Source organism: Rhinoderma darwinii, chromosome 6, assembly GCF_050947455.1.
Source record: "Rhinoderma darwinii isolate aRhiDar2 chromosome 6, aRhiDar2.hap1, whole genome shotgun sequence".
Classification (NCBI taxonomy): Eukaryota; Metazoa; Chordata; class Amphibia; order Anura; family Rhinodermatidae; genus Rhinoderma; species Rhinoderma darwinii.
The window spans coordinates 147124801-147143821 of NC_134692.1; the positions used below are offsets into that span (position 1 = coordinate 147124801).

The following is a 19021-nucleotide window of genomic DNA, read 5'->3' on the forward strand; positions in this document are numbered from 1 at the left end:
TGAATCCCGTTATTACCCCACCCCCTTTAACAGTGACATTTATGGTTTGTCAGCCTTCTTGATTTCTTCTTCCCTACTGATATGGTTACCCAACGTAGCTTAGATTTCCCATGATGCCTTTGGCTTTGCAGAGGCATAGGGGGTGATGTCTCATTCCACTTGCTGGTAGTCCTATCTAAGTGCAACAAGTGATAGATCAGTGATATAGAAATGTTGTCCTCACACTGCAGAATTTTAGTGTATCCTATGTGATGCAGCTTCAGCCTGTCTCCTCTACCTTCGGCTTGTGATGGGTTTATCTGTCAGAGTTTACACATGAGATAGTGAGAAGCAGCATTTCTTAGAAATACACTGAACTTCACATAGCACTCATAGATAGTATAGACAGTGGGTATGCGTAAGGGGAGGTTCATAACTCTGCAGCTAATCAGTGTATGGACTTACCTTTTATATCACTGCACTCCTGCTCCCTTAGATAGGGAAGTGTTGGGAATTATTGGATTTTTCAAAAAACTGACCTTGGGAGATGAAAAACATTCCAGAGGAGTTTATTTTGAGCTCCTTTCTTACTATATGGGGAAAAGTCCATAATTTGTACAACAAAATCCTTTAACATCATGATGTTGCAATTACACAGAATCCCATCATGTTAACAAAACAACTTTCCATTCACCACGCCCATCTACCTCTGGTTGCTGTTTCATGAGACCTTTTATAACAACCAAAACTCCCACAATCCTATGCAGGTTTCACTATAAAAGACTAGAGTTGCGGCTGGCCTGTCTCCCATAGGGTCAGAGTACACAACCTGCTGCAGCTGCACTAGTGCAGGTTAGGCTTCGTTCATATCTGCATTGTGGCATCTGTTTTAGCGGATCCATTGAAATTAAAAAAGACTAATAGGCTGACAGATGCCGGACTGAATACAACTGAAGGTAAAACTGTGTGTTTTTGACAGATCAGTTTACCGGATCCATTAAAAACAAACTCTTTTCTTTCCGTTTTCGTCCATTTGCTTCCATTTTTGTGGTCCTTTAACGGATCCGCTAGAACAGAAGCCACAATGCAGATTTGGACGAAACCGAAGTGAGATAGTTATACAGAAACACAATAGTATAATATATCGGCTCATATTGTTGGGACCATTTTCTTAGTTTTGGTTCATTGTTCCCAGGTGACAAAACATAAAGGGGAGAATAAGTAAGAGCATTGGGTGGCCGGGAAAATGAAAAAAGCAAGAAATAAAGGAATAAGAAGCAGTCACACAGTTGTGTCAGACCAGGGAACTCATGTATCAAGGAATCACTATTTAAACAATTCCCCAGAGTGCAAGTTTATCGAATTGCTATATGAGCAATTCCCCAAAGGAAGCTGGCGACCGTCTGGATCAAGCGTGCAGGTAAATCAGCGACCTAAAGTCCGTCAGCACTCTGGTCAGCAGAGTCTAAGGCTACTCTATGGTCTTCACCAGACCCCACCGCAAGGCAGGTTGGATTTGGCCACATAGAACCCAGGTTGCTTTTACAGAATACGGTGTTTGACAGGAGGTGCAACTGCAGGTCATACCAGAACAGAAACCAGAAATTCAGAGGGTATACAGCAAACAAAGTACAAAACCAGGAGATGCTAAAAGTCCAAATCGCAAAACAGAAGAATACCAGGAGTTGTAGAGGTCATAACCAGCCGAGAGCAGAATGTCCAAATCTGTGAGCAAAAGGGTAAATCCAAAGACAAAGCCAAAATACAATTCAAACAGTCCAAACAGTCAAGGTGATTCAGGGTGTAACCAGGAGCTTGATCAGACTCATGCATACACAAGAAAATCACAAGCAACCATGAGAAAACTGAACAGATTCAAATACTCCACCGTTAGCCCTGATAGGTGCAGAATGAGAAATAGGTGTCGCTCTGCAACTCAAACCAGGGCCACCCAGGAGCTTGACTAGTAGTCATGACAACCTAAAAGTGACAGACATTTCCTAACATCATGTACCACGACAAAGGACACAAACATTAAACCATCTGAAAACATAAAGCACAACCTATTACTTCTTTATAGGAAGAAATCGTCTCCTCAGCAGCACTATGGGGGACATACGGAGGAACAAGGAGGCGGGGCTAAAGGGGAGGGGTCTCAGACCTGCCAGGAGGGATCTGATTGGTGATGATGTAATCGTGTCGTTCACATGATGTCAGACACACAGGGGAGAGTGACCACCTGTCTACACATGAGAACATGGTCTATTCCGGGGGTCACCCTGAGATCACATGACGCAGCCGCCCACAATGAAAGGGATGAAATGTACAGATGTAACTGAGCCGGGGAGAAACAGATGACACGGCTGGAATATTGCTGGTGAGTCACATGATTTGTGCAGAATCCTTTTTGCCGGAGTGCTTCTTTAAGCTCAGATCATATTAATCCCTCACAACATTAATGAGCTGCCCCTGTAAAATTATCTGTGGTGTCATTGCCCCTGAGAGGGGATTAGAGACCCCCCTCATCTACATTATCATCCCACCAAAACAGATCAACGACGACAACCAGGAAATCCACTATTTGTTCACTTATTATTATTGACGCCCAAATCTCCATATAATTCTGAGGAACCACGGAAATATCATATCCTGAGTAACAGCATGTCTCCAGTCACATCTAGAGCTGCAGTCACAATTCTCCTGTTACATTATTTCTTATTCTGGAGTCACATACAATCCTCCCATCTTCCTAATGCTTGTTCGGTGTCTGTACAGAGTATGCTTTACTGCGGTGCATTGCAGGAGATGTAGTGTTTATATCAGGTGCAGCAGTCTGATACAGAAATCCCTCAGCAGAGTGCAGTGCATTGTACGAGTCCTGCTGTTCTGACTGTAACTGCAGCTCTGGATGTGACTAGAGTATAACACATCTTGTAAACCTACACGCTAACTCATTCTTACACGGAGATGAAAACAATGATGTAAAATGATCCATTAAACGGAATCTGCACTTGAATTCTGTGTCAGGACGTGTGGAGTTTATAATGCTGGTGTCTCGTTATGTTTCCTAGGGGCCCCGGGGCCACTGCTTTCTCTCCACTTCTTATTTTTAAGCCCTTGCAAAAAAATAAATTCTGCCCCTCCATTTCACCGATAACCAGTTTCTATTGCCATACGCTGCTGGCAGTGGCGCCCACATGATGTTGCCCCGGGCATTACACACTGGGGTATCTCCGGACATGTGAGGTTGGTCTTGTGGACAGTCGTGTGATACGCAGGAAGGAGCTGAACCTGAGAGCCGAGAACATTTGGGGTCTGAGGGCCGATCCAGAAGGGACCCCCTGAACCCCTGAACAGAAGTGGGAACTCCAGGTAAAGAGCAGAACACAATGAAGACGTCCAGTTGTATGCGGAGTCTGATTACGGGTTACCTGCCGGAGGATTGTGGGAAATGCCCGGTCCTTGGGCTGTAATTAAGTCTTCAATACTGAGGATTAAATCCTGAATAGAGCGTGACAGCTGCAGGTGCCACCGGACTATGAGACGTGACGTAAGAGAAGCTTCAGCTCTATTAACCCTTTCTGGCTGACACTGACGTCATCGATTGCTAGCTCTTCGTCGCATGGTTTATACACTTGTGGTAGACCGGTAAGCAGGTCAGATTCGTAGACTAATAATGAACCCTGAGGATGTGGGGAGCTGCGGACTCTGGACTCTCCACTAGGGGGAACTCATAATGACCAGCCGCATATCAAGGGTTATTGCTGTTCTGGGGACGGGTCTCGTTACCTCTCTAAGAGGACGCTATCACTTTAAGGAAGTAAGAGGCAGAGCTGTTGGCACAGCAGAACTTCTCACATCTTCATCTAGATAGCAAGGAGCAGAGGTCCCACTAAGAAGACTTCTCAGTATCTGTATGGGAAAATGCTTCTCCTCCTGATCACTGCTCTGCTTCTCCAAGGTGAGTACAGGATCCCAGGGATCTCATGACAGGGGATCATTCTGAGATGACGAAGGGGATCTAAGAGTTAATAAAGATTCAGTTATTGATTAACAACGAAAGTGAAGGTTCTGGGGGCAAGAGCTCAATCTGCACCGGGTGACTGGAGTTCAGAGCCCAGTAAATGTCTAATCTTCAGGTCAACATTTCCCGGGGGGACCCGACATCTTGTCTTCTAGCTCTATCATGTAGTGCCGGAAATGTTGTCTTCTACTACTTGTGGGACCAGTATCTTATATTGAAGTTCTTGTGGGACCAGATATATTACCTTCTAGTTTTATCATCTGGGACCCAATATCTTCTAGTACTTGTGGGACCGGATATCTTATATTCAAGTTCTTGTGGGACCAGATATCTGATCTTCTAGTTCTTGTGGGACCAGATATCTGATCTTCTAGTTCTTGTGGGACCAGATATATGATCTTCTAGTTCTTGTGGGACCAGATATCTGATCTTCTAGTTCTTGTGGGACCAGATATATGATCTTCTAGTTCTTGTGGGACCAGATATATGATCTTCTAGTTCTTGTCGGACCAGATATATGATCTTCTAGTTCTTGTGGGACCAGATATCTGATCTTCTAGTTCTTGTGGGACCAGATATATGATCTTCTAGTTCTTGTGGGACCAGATATATTATCTTCTAGTTCTTGTGGGACCAGATATATTATCTTCTAGTTCTTGAGGGACCAGATATATGATCTTCTAGTTCTTCTGGGACCAGATATATGATCTTCTAGTTCTTGTGGGACCAGATATCTGATCTTCTAGTTCTTGTGGGACCAGATATATGATCTTCTAGTTCTAATGGGATTCATTACATTTAATAATTTTATTTCTGATTTTAGACTCTGAGTGCCAAGGAGACCTAACTGCCCAAATACACATGGTTGGTACAACCGGATCCATCTCAATCAACACCAACACATGGATTCTCCGGACCAACCTGACCGGCACATGTGGATCTGTCAGCATTTCCATACATGAGTTCCCAGTGGTCTACGGAGCATCTCAGGATCCTTGTGGTGAGGAGTTTATTGGTCGCCCCCGTTACAGTGTCACCATGAATGGAGTGGGACAAATGGTTGTTGAAAGTAAAATAAGATACGACGGGCGGTCGTTAACTCTACAAACCTGTGGGAGGAGGACCTGTGTAAACCTCCAGGATGGTTCTCATCGTACATGGCAGGCTAAGTTCCATTCTTTCATCATCGGCCAGGCGTACTTTGTGCAATCACTGAACATGATGACGGGAGTGCTGGATGTGGCCATTCTGGAAGGGAGTCCAGCATCGAATGCCTCCCTGCTCTTCTCCAGCTCTTGCCTGATACACAATGGTCTCGTCTTTGGCAGCATTGAACTTGGAAGCAACCAAAAGTTTGTGAAGAGTCGTCTAGAACTGAGTAATGTCACCATGATGTCATTTCTTCTCGTAAAGTACAACGAGAGATGGGTGTGCGCAGAGGTGAAGACCATTAACCCGAAAGTTGCCGTTTCAGCATTCAGCATGCTTGGGATGAACGGAACCTTCACATTCAGACAAGATTCTTGTTTTCACCCCACTGAGATAACTATTAACCTATGGCGGCTCCGCGGACAGGCTGGACATTATGGAATTCACTCCCTTCCCATTCTTCCACGTCAAGAGTCACGTCAGAATGTCTGCACCATAGCAAACACCGGCCAGCTGTGGAATCCCTTGGATGTCAGCAGTCAGTCTGCGTCCGCTAGGGGTGGTCATAGTTCTTGGCCATTAGGTGACTTGAGTGGGCGTCATAGCACACTTCAGGGGCAAGACAAGTTTATGGCTGTGCTGGTCGACTGGAATTTGCCGATGTTTGGTAATAACAGTATTGTTGGTCGATCTGTTGTCATATCTAAGACCAGTGGTGAGGCATGGGCCTGCAGCACCATAGTACCGCAAGAACAAGTCACAAGGGCCATTGCAGTCTTCCATAAAGGGGTGATTGGTAGAATAATGTTCCAGCAGGCCCGGAATGATCCATACAGTGACCTCTCCATATACGTAGAGCTGTCCCATGCTTTACATAGCGTTAGTAGGGGCCACAATTGGCACATTCACAGCTTTCCCCTCAGCACAGAGCTGCACCAATGCTGGGGGGCATTTTAACCCATACAATGTACCAGTCAGTGGAAACTACAGTAATGAGTGCAAGTCGTTGCGTCCTCTTTGGTGCGAGGCTGGAGACTATGCGTCCAAACATGAACCTATTTCCTTCCTTATTCCCGGTCCAGCAAGATATGTTTTTACTGATGCCTCAACTTCACTCAATGGGACAAATTCTATAATCGGCCGATCTCTGGTTGTCCATGGAGCAAATGGCGTCTCCACACGTATGGCCTGTGCCAACATTCTCCTTCAGCGCAGCAGAGAAGGGAGGAGCAGTGTGTGGTTTGGTTCTGGCAATGCCCATGGGGAACTCAAAGCTTCACAGGCCTCTGAACTTGACCCAACATTGGTCCACTTCACTTTCTATGGACTGAGGGGCTTCGCTGGAGGGTTTCACATCCATCTTCTTCCAGTGAGTGGAACATTTGATGATCCTTGTTCAAATGCTCTGATCAGAGGTCACTTTAACCCTTTCAGCATTGAGATGTCCATGTCCCCAGGAGCGGGTAATGGCACAGACGATGAGTATGAGGTGGGAGACATCAGTGGTCGGCGAAGATCTTTGCACAACCAAGACAATGTGACCAATCAATACACAGACATGAACTTCCCTCTGTCAGGGACACACAGCATCCTGGGCCGATCACTAGTGATTCACTATGCAAATGGTTCCAGGTGAGTGATGACGCCACGACGGACATATAACCGATGATTGCCGAGATTTACCCCAGAAACCCAATAGCGAAAAACAAAATATACAAGTCAAAAGGTAAACAGGTTATTCCATCACACACAGTGACAGCTGATAGTGAGCAAATGACATCATCATCTTATCAGTAGGGATCTGACTGACGGGATCTGACTGACGGGATCTGACTGACGGGATCTGACCGACGGGATCTTCATCCATTCTGAGATTCAAAAGACGACAGCGCAGCTTTACGATGTCTCTTGTCAGTTTTATATAACAAAACAGCCGACCAACAGCTGTACATGGATATGAAACACTGCTCCTCTGACATACAGATGCTAAGGCAGAGCTGCAGCCCCCTCAATCTCTATGTCAGGGGGGTCCCCGCAGTAAGTACTGTGCAGTGTGTATATACAGAATAATACAGATACTGAGAATTACACCCAGTATACAGGACAGGAGAAGTGGTACTGTGCAGTGTGTATATATACAGAATAATACAGATACTGAGAATTACACCCAGTATACAGGACAGGAGAAGTGGTACTGTGCAGTGTATATACAGAATAACACAGATACTGAGAGTTACACCCAGTATACAGGACAGGAGGAGCGGGTGTGTGCTGTCTGTGTGTTGGAGGAAGCTCTTTCCGGGTGTCGGCTCTTTCCTCTCCAGGGAGAGAGTTTGCTGCTTGGGATGAGAGGAAGTTCTTCCCAGCCAAGTGCTTCTCAGCCTCCTGTTACCCGGTCTAGGCCGGCGGGTAGCGGGAGCGTTCAGCAACCGGCCGAAGTTGTGGGGGTGAGAAGATCTAGTCGGGGTCACAGCGATGTGGCCCCGATCCTGTCCCCGCCTGAAACCAGGACAGAAAGCCAGGAAAGCCGCAAGGTTCCTGGTGTTGCAGCCAGCAGGATCGCTCCTGGAGATGTGCAGCAGAGCATGCATGATGGTGTGGAGGCAGATTGGGGTGAACTACGTGCCACGGAGTCAACAACCACCTTTAGCTCCCGTGTTGCGGAGTGCCTCCGTGGGTATGAGGACGCCGGGAAGGCCATTCGGAAGCTCCAGGAGGAGCTGAAAGCAGCCCGGGTTCGGTCGCACGTCACTTCTGGAGCAAAGAGGTTGGTAGTAATGGCGACTATCAGGGATCTCAAATCTGAGGTGAATGCCCTGAAAGAAAAGCGCAAGTTTATTTTGGAGAATAGTGGACCTTTCAAGGAGAAACTCCTTAATGATGATCGGTTCCGGGCAATGAAGGGTGTCTGTGACCCTGGAAAGCAGACGGATGATGAGGGTGAGGAGGAGGAAATGTGTCCGGGTGCGTCTGGTCAGTGGAGTACGTGCAGCGAGCTGCCTGCAGAGCAAGTGGCTTTACCCATGGACTCCAGCTCAGCTGGTGAGGGGGACACCTGTGACCAGGACATCAGCAGCAGCAATTCAGGTGGGAGGCTAATGGCGGAAATACGGCAGCTCCAGTCTCCGGTGAGCCTGCAGCATTTTTCTTTTGGCGCGGACTTGGGTCCAGAGGAGAAAGTTAATGCCAAGCGCGCAGCAAAGCGCAAAGCCCGGCGGCGACTAAAATCCAGAAAGGCTGGAAAAATCGTGGAGGAGGTCAGTTTTAAGTTTGTTCCCCACCCAGTGCTACCCCAGCTGGCCGCAGGGTCAGCTCGCTGCACAAGCCCCGTGATCCAGCCTAGCCCGGGCCCTGAAGTGGGTCCGGTGCAGGAAAGCGGGGAGATTAATGATGGCGTGATAATGGAGGCTGATGTCCCTGCTTGTCGTAGTAGCGGTGGCGTTTTTGGTGGCGTTTTTAAGGCGTCAATAGCGCCAGATAATGTTGGTGGCCCAGCGTTGGGTGCAGAACAAAGCTCTGGTGCTCTGGTTTCCTCTTCAGTAATGGGGGGCAGCTCGACACCAGAGCTGGCAGCGAATATTCCAGTGTCCCTGGAACCCGTTGGTGCTACTGAGCGGCGGCAGCATGAAGGGGCTGCTGGGACTGACGGCACGGTTGAATGTCCCCCCAAGCTTGCGGTCATTGGGTCCGGTGGCGCAGTCACTAGTATTCCTTTGGTGGCTGCGTCACATGAATCCCCAGCCCGGGAGCCAGCTTTGCCAGGGGTGAGGGCGAGTCTGGGCATTGCTGGCTCTAAGAAGGAAGGATTGTCTCAAGTAAATAAATGTCACGCTAATGAGGTTGAGGGGAAACCTGATGACACCGAGGCGATAACATCTGGCCCAAAAACACTTTTTACTGCTGGTCCAGAGGGTGAGGGTATGAATGGTGCCGGTACAAGTGCTGTTAATAATGGTGAGGGTATGAATGGTGCAGGTACGAGTGATATTGATAATGGTCCCTCTCCTGTGTCTGGGGCCGGGGTGAGTGGTGGGAATGTTACTGCCAGGGGTATGAGGTCTAGTGAGGCCGGTCCATCTGCCCCCCCAGGGGTGACTACTCGCAGTTATGCCAGTGTCACTGCTGGGGCCTCTTCCTCATCTTCAGGCTCTGGGGACGGTATTTTACAGCGGCGCCTCCTGGAGGCCCTTAAAAAGGGTGAGAGAACAATAATGGTAGAGGGCCGAGCGGTTGATCTGTCCTTCTGGATAGACAGGCATGGCCTGACTGCTTTCCGAGAAGAAAGGGAAGGGGAAACTGTGTGGACCCTTCCGACAGCCGGGCCTGGGGGGGCTCGTAGGAATGTTGTTCGTCTTCGCTGGAGAGGCAATGATACGTGCCCACCTAGGGCAAAAATAGTTGAGCTTCTCTTGAAGATGAATTTCAGGGCGATCGACATCTTTGCCCTGATACATCCCTATGGCACCCCAGTATTTGACATCAGCTTTGTTCGGCCGGAGGGCCTGGAGCTCTTTTGGTCAAATTATGAGCTGGTGAAGAATGAGCCCGGCTGGCGAGACTTCGCTGTACAAGCGTTGTCTCGTCAGAGCGAAATCAAGAAGGTGACCGTCCTAACTTGCAATGAGTGTCTTTCTTGTATGGACATTATGACCTGGCTCAGCAGGTACGGGGAGGTAACGGAGGTCCCCAAAAAAAACAGGGATGAATTTGGCATCTGGTCAGGGGCCTGGACCTTTATGGTTAAATTAAAGCGTTCAGGAAGTACTGTCACCCACATCCCTTCCTCAGCATTTTTAGGAAGGGACCGAATCCTGGCCTTTTACCAGGGGCAGCCGAAGCTCTGCCACAGGTGTGGTGACCCCACGCACTTCAGTGCCCACTGCAGAGTGCAGAAGTGTGCGTTGTGCGGGGGGATAGGTCATCTTGCCACAGCCTGTGGGGATATTCGGTGTCACCTGTGTGGGGATCTAGGTCACCCATTCAGTCGCTGCCCTCGTTCCTTTGCCAACGCCATGGCGGGCCCAGCGGGAGAAAGCCGAGAGGTTGCTCCTGCCGTGGTTGGCACTGGTGGAGGTGAAGGGGCTGAGGGGCCAGGGAAGAAAGGCAAGTCACCCTCCAAGTTAAGGCGATTGGAGAACCGTCGAAGGAGTAGGGAGCTCGGGGAGCCCCAGGCAACTGGGGTAACCCTTGGCCCTGCTCCGGGGGCGAGTGTCATTGCTACTGAGGCCCTGGGGGAACAGGACTTGAATGAAGAGGTCAGGAGGTTGGAGAGGGAGGAGGAAGCCGCTTCTTCATGTTCCTCGCTATATGAAAGTATGGATGAGGACAGTAGACGGTGGCTAGATGAAAAGCGCAAGCAGGGTGCTAAAAAGAAAAAAAAGGGAGATAAGAAATCTTCTCCTCCCCTGGTCCAGGTGCCTAAGGAAAGCCCAACCTGCTCACCTCTTGTTGTTCTCTCAAACCGCTTTCAAACCCTCAAGGACATCTCCTCTTCAGATGAGGAGTGTGGGGGTGAGGATGTGGCGAAGGTGACGAGGGGGTCTGTGGGGGGCGTCCAGCTTCTTGCCTCAGGGCATGCGGAACCCTCAGGGAGAAGCGCTGTCCCGGAGCCTGGAGGTGAGGTTGATAGTGGTGCTGGCGGGGAGGTGGAGGAAGGGAGGGATATGGACACATCAGCATCCCTCAAAAGGGCCCTCGGCTCTTCATCAGACAGTGATAAAAACCAGGGGAAGGGCAAGGGGAAGGGGAAAAAGGTCATCTAATTCAATCACCCAGGATGGCGGCACCCACCCCGTTGACGCTGGCATCTATTAATGTCGCCAGCATTAAATCTGACAAGGCTAGATTTGCGGCCTTTGATTTTCTCGGCCGAATTGAGGCCGACATTTTATTTTTGCAAGAGACCAGGCTGACAGACTTGGCAGCCATACATAAAGCGAAAAAGGAGTGGAGGCGTGGACCATCTTATTGGTCTCTTGCGGCCGAGCCGGGTAGCGGGGTGGCGGTTCTTTTCACCGCATCGGTAGAATGCAGACGGGTTATTGAATTAGAAATGGGGAGGTGCCTGATCTTGGATGTCCGCATGAAGGGACAGGAGCTCAGGCTCATTAACATCTATGGTCCCCAAACCAGCTGGGACCGGAAAAGTCTCTTTATGAGGATCAAGCCCTATCTTTTTACGAGTCGGCAGGTGGTCTTTGGAGGGGACTTCAATGCTGCCACGAGGTCCCAAGATAGGGGAGGTTCCAGAGACAGGCTGACTTATGACTGTGTGGCCCTAAATAGGATAGCTAGTGAGGCTCGCCTGGTGGATGTCCACATCCGGCACACCCCAGGCCACGCGGGATTCACCTTTTATCGAGGTAGTTGTAGGTCTAGAATAGATAGGTTTTATTTAAAGGAGGATGCCATCTCTTCGGCAGTGTCCGTCGTTGAGGTGGAGTTCTCCGACCACTGTTTAATTTTATTTTCTCTGAATGTTGCAGAGACCCCCCGGATGGGAAGAGGCTTTTGGAGGCTCAATTCGTCTCTCTTGGAAGAAGCGGAGATAAGACGGTCCTTTGAGGATTTCTTTCAGAGCCAGGTACCATTACTGGATCTTTGTAGCAGTAAGTCGGAGTGGTGGGAGATGTTCAAAAAAAGGGTGGCGAGTTTCTTCCGCCAGCTCTCGAGCCTCAGGAGCCTGGACAGGTATCGCCTGTATCAGGGCCTGAGGAGGAAACTCGAGCATCTTGTCTCGACTGGAGGTGACCGCGAGGACATCTCCAGAGTGAAATCTTTGCTTAAGAGTTGCCAGTATGATAGACACGCATCTTTAGTTTTTGAGAGGGATTTTGGGAAGTACCGCTCGCCCGACCCCTACAAGAACTGCAAGATGTCAGTAAATAGTAAAGTGGTTTCAGGACTGATGGACAGTACAGGATCCCTGAAAAGGTCCAGATCAGGGATCTTGGAGGTCGTCAGATCCTTTTACTCGCACCTCTTGGGAAAGATGGATCTTGATCGGGATGCGATGTCGGCTTTCCTGGCTGAAACTGTCCCCGAACCAGGAGTAGACCCCTCTCTTGGTGTCTTGGCAGAGGCGATCAGGGAAGAGGAAGTGAGACTGGCGATTGAAGGGCTTGCCCTCAAGAAGTCGCCGGGTCCAGATGGCTTAACGTCTGAATTTTACAAGACCTTTAAGGACATTTTAGTTCCCCTGTTGACTGAGGTGTTGAATGAGTGTCTTTCCTCGGGCACTTTGCCGAAGTCAATGAGGAGGTCGGCCCTGATCATCCTGTCAAAGGGTAAAGACCCATCGCACATTGAGAATTGGCGTCCCATAGCGCTACTCAATGTGGACAGAAAGGTTCTGGCAAAGGTGCTGTTTAATCGGCTGGTGAAATTTGCACCCCGGCTCCTTTCGGGGGCTCAGCATTGCTCTGTTCCAGGCCGCAGCGCGTTTAGCGCTGTACTCGGTGTCCGAGAGGCAGTGGAGCAGAGTAGGGCGGGCCGTTGGAAGGGGTACTTGCTGTCCTTGGATCAGGCAAAAGCGTTTGATCGGGTTGATCACGAGTATCTCTGGTCGGTCCTTCTGAGGTATGGTCTGCCGGGGGGGTTTGTTGATTGGCTTAAGATCTTGTATGCAGGGGCAGAGAGTTTTCCGCTTGTGAACGGTTGGATTGGCCGCTCTTTTGAGGTTGGGTCTGGGGTTCGCCAGGGTTGCCCGCTGAGCCCGCTTTTATACGTGTTCGCGATTGACCCCTTCCTTAGGAGGGTAGATCGTGGACCGTTGGTGGGAGTCAGCATGGACTTGGCAGCCTCGGAAGCCACTCTGAGAGTGGTGGCGTATGCGGATGACGTCACCGTCTTTGTGTCCTCGAGAGGGGAGGCAGAGTGGGTGATGTCTGAAGTTGACCGCTACTCGGAGGCATCCGGGTCCATGATCAACCAGGATAAGTGTAAGAGTCTCTGGCTGGGAGGGGGAGATCCTACCTTTGATCTCTCGGACACTCTTCCAGGGCCTCAGGAGTTTGTAAAAATTCTCGGCATCGAATTTGGCCAGGGGGATTACCCCAAACAAAATTGGGACAGCAGGCTAAAGATCGCCGCTCAGAAGGTCGACCAGTGGAAGGGTTGGTCTTTGACCCTCAGGGAAAGGGTCAACTTGATCAAAACTTACCTGCTCCCTTTGTTAATCTATTTGGGCAGTGTCTGCATCTTGCCAGAACCTCTCTGGACTCGGGTCTACAGCTTGTTCTTCCAGATGTTATGGGGGAATAAGCTGAACCTAGTCAAGAGGGAGGTGACATACCGTACGAGGAGACTAGGGGGGTTGTGTATGGTCAACCCTGTGGTATTCCTGGTTAATACCTTTGTAAAGATCAACATGTCAAACCTCTGGCAAGAGAGGGCTCCTCCGTGGGTAGTCTCCTGCAGGGGGTGGTTTCGGCCTTTCTTCCAGGAATGGGAGACAGGAGGGCAAGTGAAGGACCTTCGCACGCCGCATGGGCATCTTCCGGCTTACGCTACCGTGGTTCTGAAAACAATTCGCCGGTGGGGTCTGGGGATGTGGGAGATCAGGACTCTGTCAAGGAGGCTCCTTGACAACAGAGTTCTGTTGACCCATTTCCAGAAGCCCCTGGCGCTCAGGGACTGCCCAAGTCGGGATCTGGAGGTTGGTTTGAGGGTTTTAAATTCTAGTAGGATCCCTTTAAAGTTTTGGGACTTGGCTTGGCGTTGCTTCCATGGGAAACTGTATGTGAGGGACAACTTGAAACACAGGAACCCTGAGGAAAGGGGTTGTCCCCGGGAGGAGTGTGGCGGCGTGCTGGAAAGCATGGAGCACTTCCTGCTTCATTGTCCCCTCAATACAGGGGTCTACAGCAGGGTGGGTGCCTCCATTGGTTGGCCTGGTCTGACCGGTCTCTCCTATGCGGAATGGGCCTATGGAACATTCAGACACCTGGGTGGTCGAGATCGGGGCACTTTATTCTTAGTCAGCTTAGCGGTCAGGTACGGCACGTGGAACGCACGGTGTTTTGTATCAACCAGACAAAAAACCCTCCCGGAGGAAGAGGTGGTGAGGAACATTCTCGGTGACCTGGGGAAGGTTCGTTCTTTGGAGTTCGAGAGACTGGGCACGAGTAGGGCCTCCATGCTTTGGAGGGGTTTTTCCTTCAGCGTGCCCTAGTCTAGTCGTCTCTATTCCTGGTGGGGGGCTAATGCTGTCACTGTAGCTTTTTGTTTTCTGTATAGTTGATGATGGATATAGGGCTTGCAGGTACCGAACCAGGGCCTTGTGGGTAGGATTTGTTAAGGATGTGTTATGTGTTATGTCAGGTAATGTATGCCATTGTACAGGCTGAGTCTTTACTTACTATATCTTGTAGAGTGTAGTATTTTTGTATAGATGTGAGGGGGTTAGGTGTTAGGTGGGGAGGGGGGAAAGGGGGGGAGGGGTGGTACAAATAATAAGAAAAAGCCGGGCCCGATCAAAGAGACATTGAAGGATGGACGATGGTGTCGGTCGGAGCTTAAAGGTACGGACTTTGGACTGGACATTGGTCTTGAATTGGGTATAATGTAGATATTATATATATATATGTATGTTCAGTATTGTTTTGTATATATTGTATATATTGGTTACTAATTGGTATTCATATTGCGGATTTGTGGTTAAGAAAAAGGGTGGAGGGAAAAAAAAAAAAAAAAAAAATAATAAAATGTAAAAAAAAAAAAAAAAAAAAAAAATGTAAAAAAAAAAAAAAAAGGGGGGGTTATTTGCCAATTAGGCACATGTTGTGTTTTCTCATGTAGGAATTTCTCATTTTCCTTGGTTAATATATTTTGATGGGCACGTGGACCGGTTAGGGTCAGTTTTTGGTTTTATTGTGGTTTAACAATTTTATTTTTTAGACTGTTACTGATTTTGTTCTTTTGAGGCGTCTGGATTGATTTTGTGACTATGAGTTTTGTGTATTTGTATTTATACTGATGTGAGTGACGTGTGGATGATGAGAGTGACGTGTGGATGATGAGAGTGATGTGTGGATGATGAGTGATGTGTGGATGATGAGTGATGTGTGGATGATGAGTGATGTGTGGATGATGAGAGTTATAATACAGAAGACTGAGTGCTGGTAGGAATGTGATCTGGACCAGAGAGGAGACGGCCGAGATTGATAATGTGTTTATAACTTGTTCATTTTGTGTTGGTTTTTGACCCGTGTATTGTATGTGCGGATTTATGGCATGTGTATGTTTGTTAACATTTATTAAAAAGATGAGAAGTGGTACTGTGCAGTGTATATATATACAGAATAATACAGATACTGAGAATTACACCCAGTATACAGGGAAGTGGTACTGTGCAGTGTATATATATACAGAATAATACAGATACTGAGAATTACTGTGTGGATCTCATGTCTGATCACAATGTAATTATATTATATATCAGTGATGTCAGTAACAGGGGGCTGGGCTGTGACAACCTCTCACACATGATATACAGGCTGGTTGTCAGTAGTAATAGATGAATAGCTGTTACTGTATATAAGATGTGTGGATCTCATGTCTGATCACATGTAATTATATTATATATCAGTGATGTCAGTAACAGGGGGCGGGGCTGTGACAACCTCTCACACATGATATACAGGCTGGTTGTCAGTAGTAATAGATGAATAGCTGTTACTGTATATAAGATGTGTGGATCTCATGTCTGATCACATGTAATTATATTATATATCAGTGATGTCAGTAACAGGGGGCGGGGCTGTGACAACCTCTCACACATGATATACAGGCTGGTTGTCAGTAGTAATAGATGAATAGCTGTTACTGTATATAAGATGTGTGGATCTCATGTCTGATCACAGTGTAATTATATTATATATCAGTGATGTCAGTAACAGGGGGCGGGGCTGTGACAACCTCTCACACATGATATACAGGCTGGTTGTCAGTAGTAATAGATGAATAGCTGTTACTGTATATAAGATGTGTGGATCTCATGTCTGATCACAATGTAATTATATTATATATCAGTGATGTCAGTAACAGGGGGCGGGGCTGTGACAACCTCTCACACATGATATACAGGCTGGTTGTCAGTAGTAATTGATGAATAGCTGTTACTGTATATAAGATGTGTGGATCTCATGTCTGATCACAGTGTAATTATATTATATATCAGTGATGTCAGTAACAGGGGGCAGGGCTGTGACAACCTCTCACACATGATATACAGGCTGGTTGTCAGTAGTAATAGATGAATAGCTGTTACTGTATATAAGATGTGTGGATCTCATGTCTGATCACAATGTAATTATATTATATATCAGTGATGTCAGTAACAGGGGGCGGGGCTGTGACAACCTCTCACACATGTGATATACAGGCTGGTTGTCAGTAGTAATAGATGAATAGCTGTTACTGTATATAAGATGTGTGGATCTCATGTCTGATCACATGTAATTATATTATATATCAGTGATGTCAGTAACAGGGGGCGGAGCTGTGACAACCTCTCACACATGGTATACATGCTGGTTGTCAGTAGTAATAGATGAATATCTGTTACTGTATATAAGATGTGTGGATCTCATGTCTGATCACAATGTAATTATATTATATATCAGTGATGTCAGTAACAGGGGGCGGAGCTGTGACAACCTCTCACACATGGTATACAGGCTGGTTGTCAGTAGTAATAGATGAATAGCTGTGACTGTATATAAGATGTGTGGATCTCATGTCTGATCACAGTGTAATTATATTATATATCAGTGATGTCAGTAACAGGGAGCGGGGCTGTGACAACCTCTCACACATGGTATACAGGCTGGTTGTCAGTAGTAATAGATGAATATCTGTGACTGTATATAAGATGTGTGGATCTCATGTCTGATCACAGTGTAATTATATTATATATCAGTGATGTCAGTAACAGGGGGCGGAGCTGTGACAACCTCTCACACATGATACACAGGCTGGTTGTCAGTAGTAATAGATGAATAGCTGTTACTGTATATAAGATGTGTGGATCTCATGTCTGATCACAGTGTAATTATATTATATATCAGTGATGTCAGTAACAGGGGGTGGGGCTGTGACAACCTCTCACACATGATATACAGGCTGGTGTCAGTAGTAATAGATGAATAGCTGTGACTGTATATAAGATGTGTGGATCTCATGTCTGATCACAGTGTAATTATATTATATATCAGTGATGTCAGTAACAGGGGGCGGGGCTGTGACAACCTCTCACACATGATATACAGGCAGGTTGTCAGTAGTAATAGATGAATAGCTGTTACTGTATATAAGATGTGTGGATCTCATGTCTGATCACAGTGTAATTATATTATATATCAGTGATGTCAGTAACAGGGGGCGGGGCTGTGACAACCTCTCACACATGATATACAGGCTGGTTGTCAGTAGTAATAGATGAATAGCTGTTATGATATAGTGACTCTGGTACTGGTGACTCTGGTGCTCGTGACTGGTGCTCGTGACTCTGGTGCTGATGACTCTGGTGCTGGTGACTCTGGTGCTGGTGACTCTGGTGCTCGTGATTCTGGTGCTGGTTACTCTGGTGCTGGTGACTCTGGTGCTGGTGACTCTGGTGCTCGTGACTCTGGTGCTGGTGACTCTGGTGTTGGTGACTCTGGTGCTGGTGACTGGTGCTGGTGACTCTGGTGCTGGTGACTCTGGTGCTGGTGACTATGGTGTTGGTGACTTTGGTGCTGGTGACTCTGGTGTTGGTGACTCTGGTGCTGGTGACTCTGGTGCTGGTGCTGGTGACTCTGGTGCTCGTGACTCTGGTGCTCGTGATTCTGGTGCTGGTGACTCTGGTGTTGGTGACTCTGGTGCTGGTGACTCTGGTGTTGGTGACTCTGGTGTTGGTGACTCTGGTGCTGGTGACTCTGGTGCTCGTGACTCTGGTGCTGGTGACTCTGGTGTTGGTGACTCTGGTGCTGGTGACTGGTGCTCGTGACTCTGGTGCTGGTGACTCTGGTGCTGGTGACTCTGGTGTTGGTGACTCTGATGCTGGTGACTCTGGTGCTGATGACTCTGGTGCTGGTGACTCTGATGCTGGTGACTCTGGTGCTGATGACTCTGGTGCTGGTGACTGGTGCTCGTGACTCTGGTGCTGGTGACTCTGGTGCTGGTGACTATGGTGTTGGTGACTCTGGTGTTGGTGACTCTGGTGTTGGTGACTCTGGTGCTGGTGACTGGTGCTCGTGACTCTGGTGCTGGTGACTCTGGTGTTGGTGACTCTGGTGCTGGTGACTGGTGCTCGTGACTCTGGTGCTGGTGACTCTGGTGCTGGTGACTCTGGTGCTGGTGACTCTGGTGTTGGTGACTCTGGTGTTGGTGACTCTGGTGCTGATGACTCTGGTGCTGGTGACTCTGGTGCTGGTGACTCTGATGCTGGTGACTCTGGTGCTGGTGACTCTGGTGCTGGTGACTCTGGTGTTGGTGACTCTGGTGCTGATGACTCTGGTGCTGGTGACTCTGGTGCTGGTGACTCTGATGCTGGTGACTCTGGTGCTGATGACTCTGGTGCTGGTGACTGGTGCTCGTGACTCTGGTGCTGGTGACTCTGGTGCTGGTGACTATGGTGTTGGTGACTCTGGTGCTGGTGACTCTGGTGTTGGTGACTCTGGTGCTGGTGACTGGTGCTCGTGACTCTGGTGCTGGTGACTCTGGTGCTGGTGACTCTGGTGTTGGTGACTCTGGTGCTGATGACTCTGGTGCTGGTGACTCTGGTGCTGGTGACTCTGATGCTGGTGACTCTGGTGCTGATGACTCTGGTGCTGGTGACTGGTGCTCGTGACTCTGGTGCTGGTGACTCTGGTGCTGGTGACTATGGTG

At 48.3% G+C, this 19021-nt stretch overlaps 1 protein-coding gene across 1 annotated transcript in view; it reads left to right on the top strand.

Annotated features, from left to right (window-relative positions):
* The window catches only part of LOC142656723 (uncharacterized), a 63166-nt gene that overhangs the window by 20808 nt on the left and 23337 nt on the right, over positions 1-19021 (top strand). Inside the window, exons 3-5 of the mRNA XM_075831650.1 lie at positions 3850-3940; positions 4827-5987; positions 6076-6784. Coding sequence (XP_075687765.1) covers positions 3850-3940; positions 4827-5987; positions 6076-6784 — 1961 coding nt within the window. The remainder of the gene's footprint in view (positions 1-3849; positions 3941-4826; positions 5988-6075; positions 6785-19021) is intronic.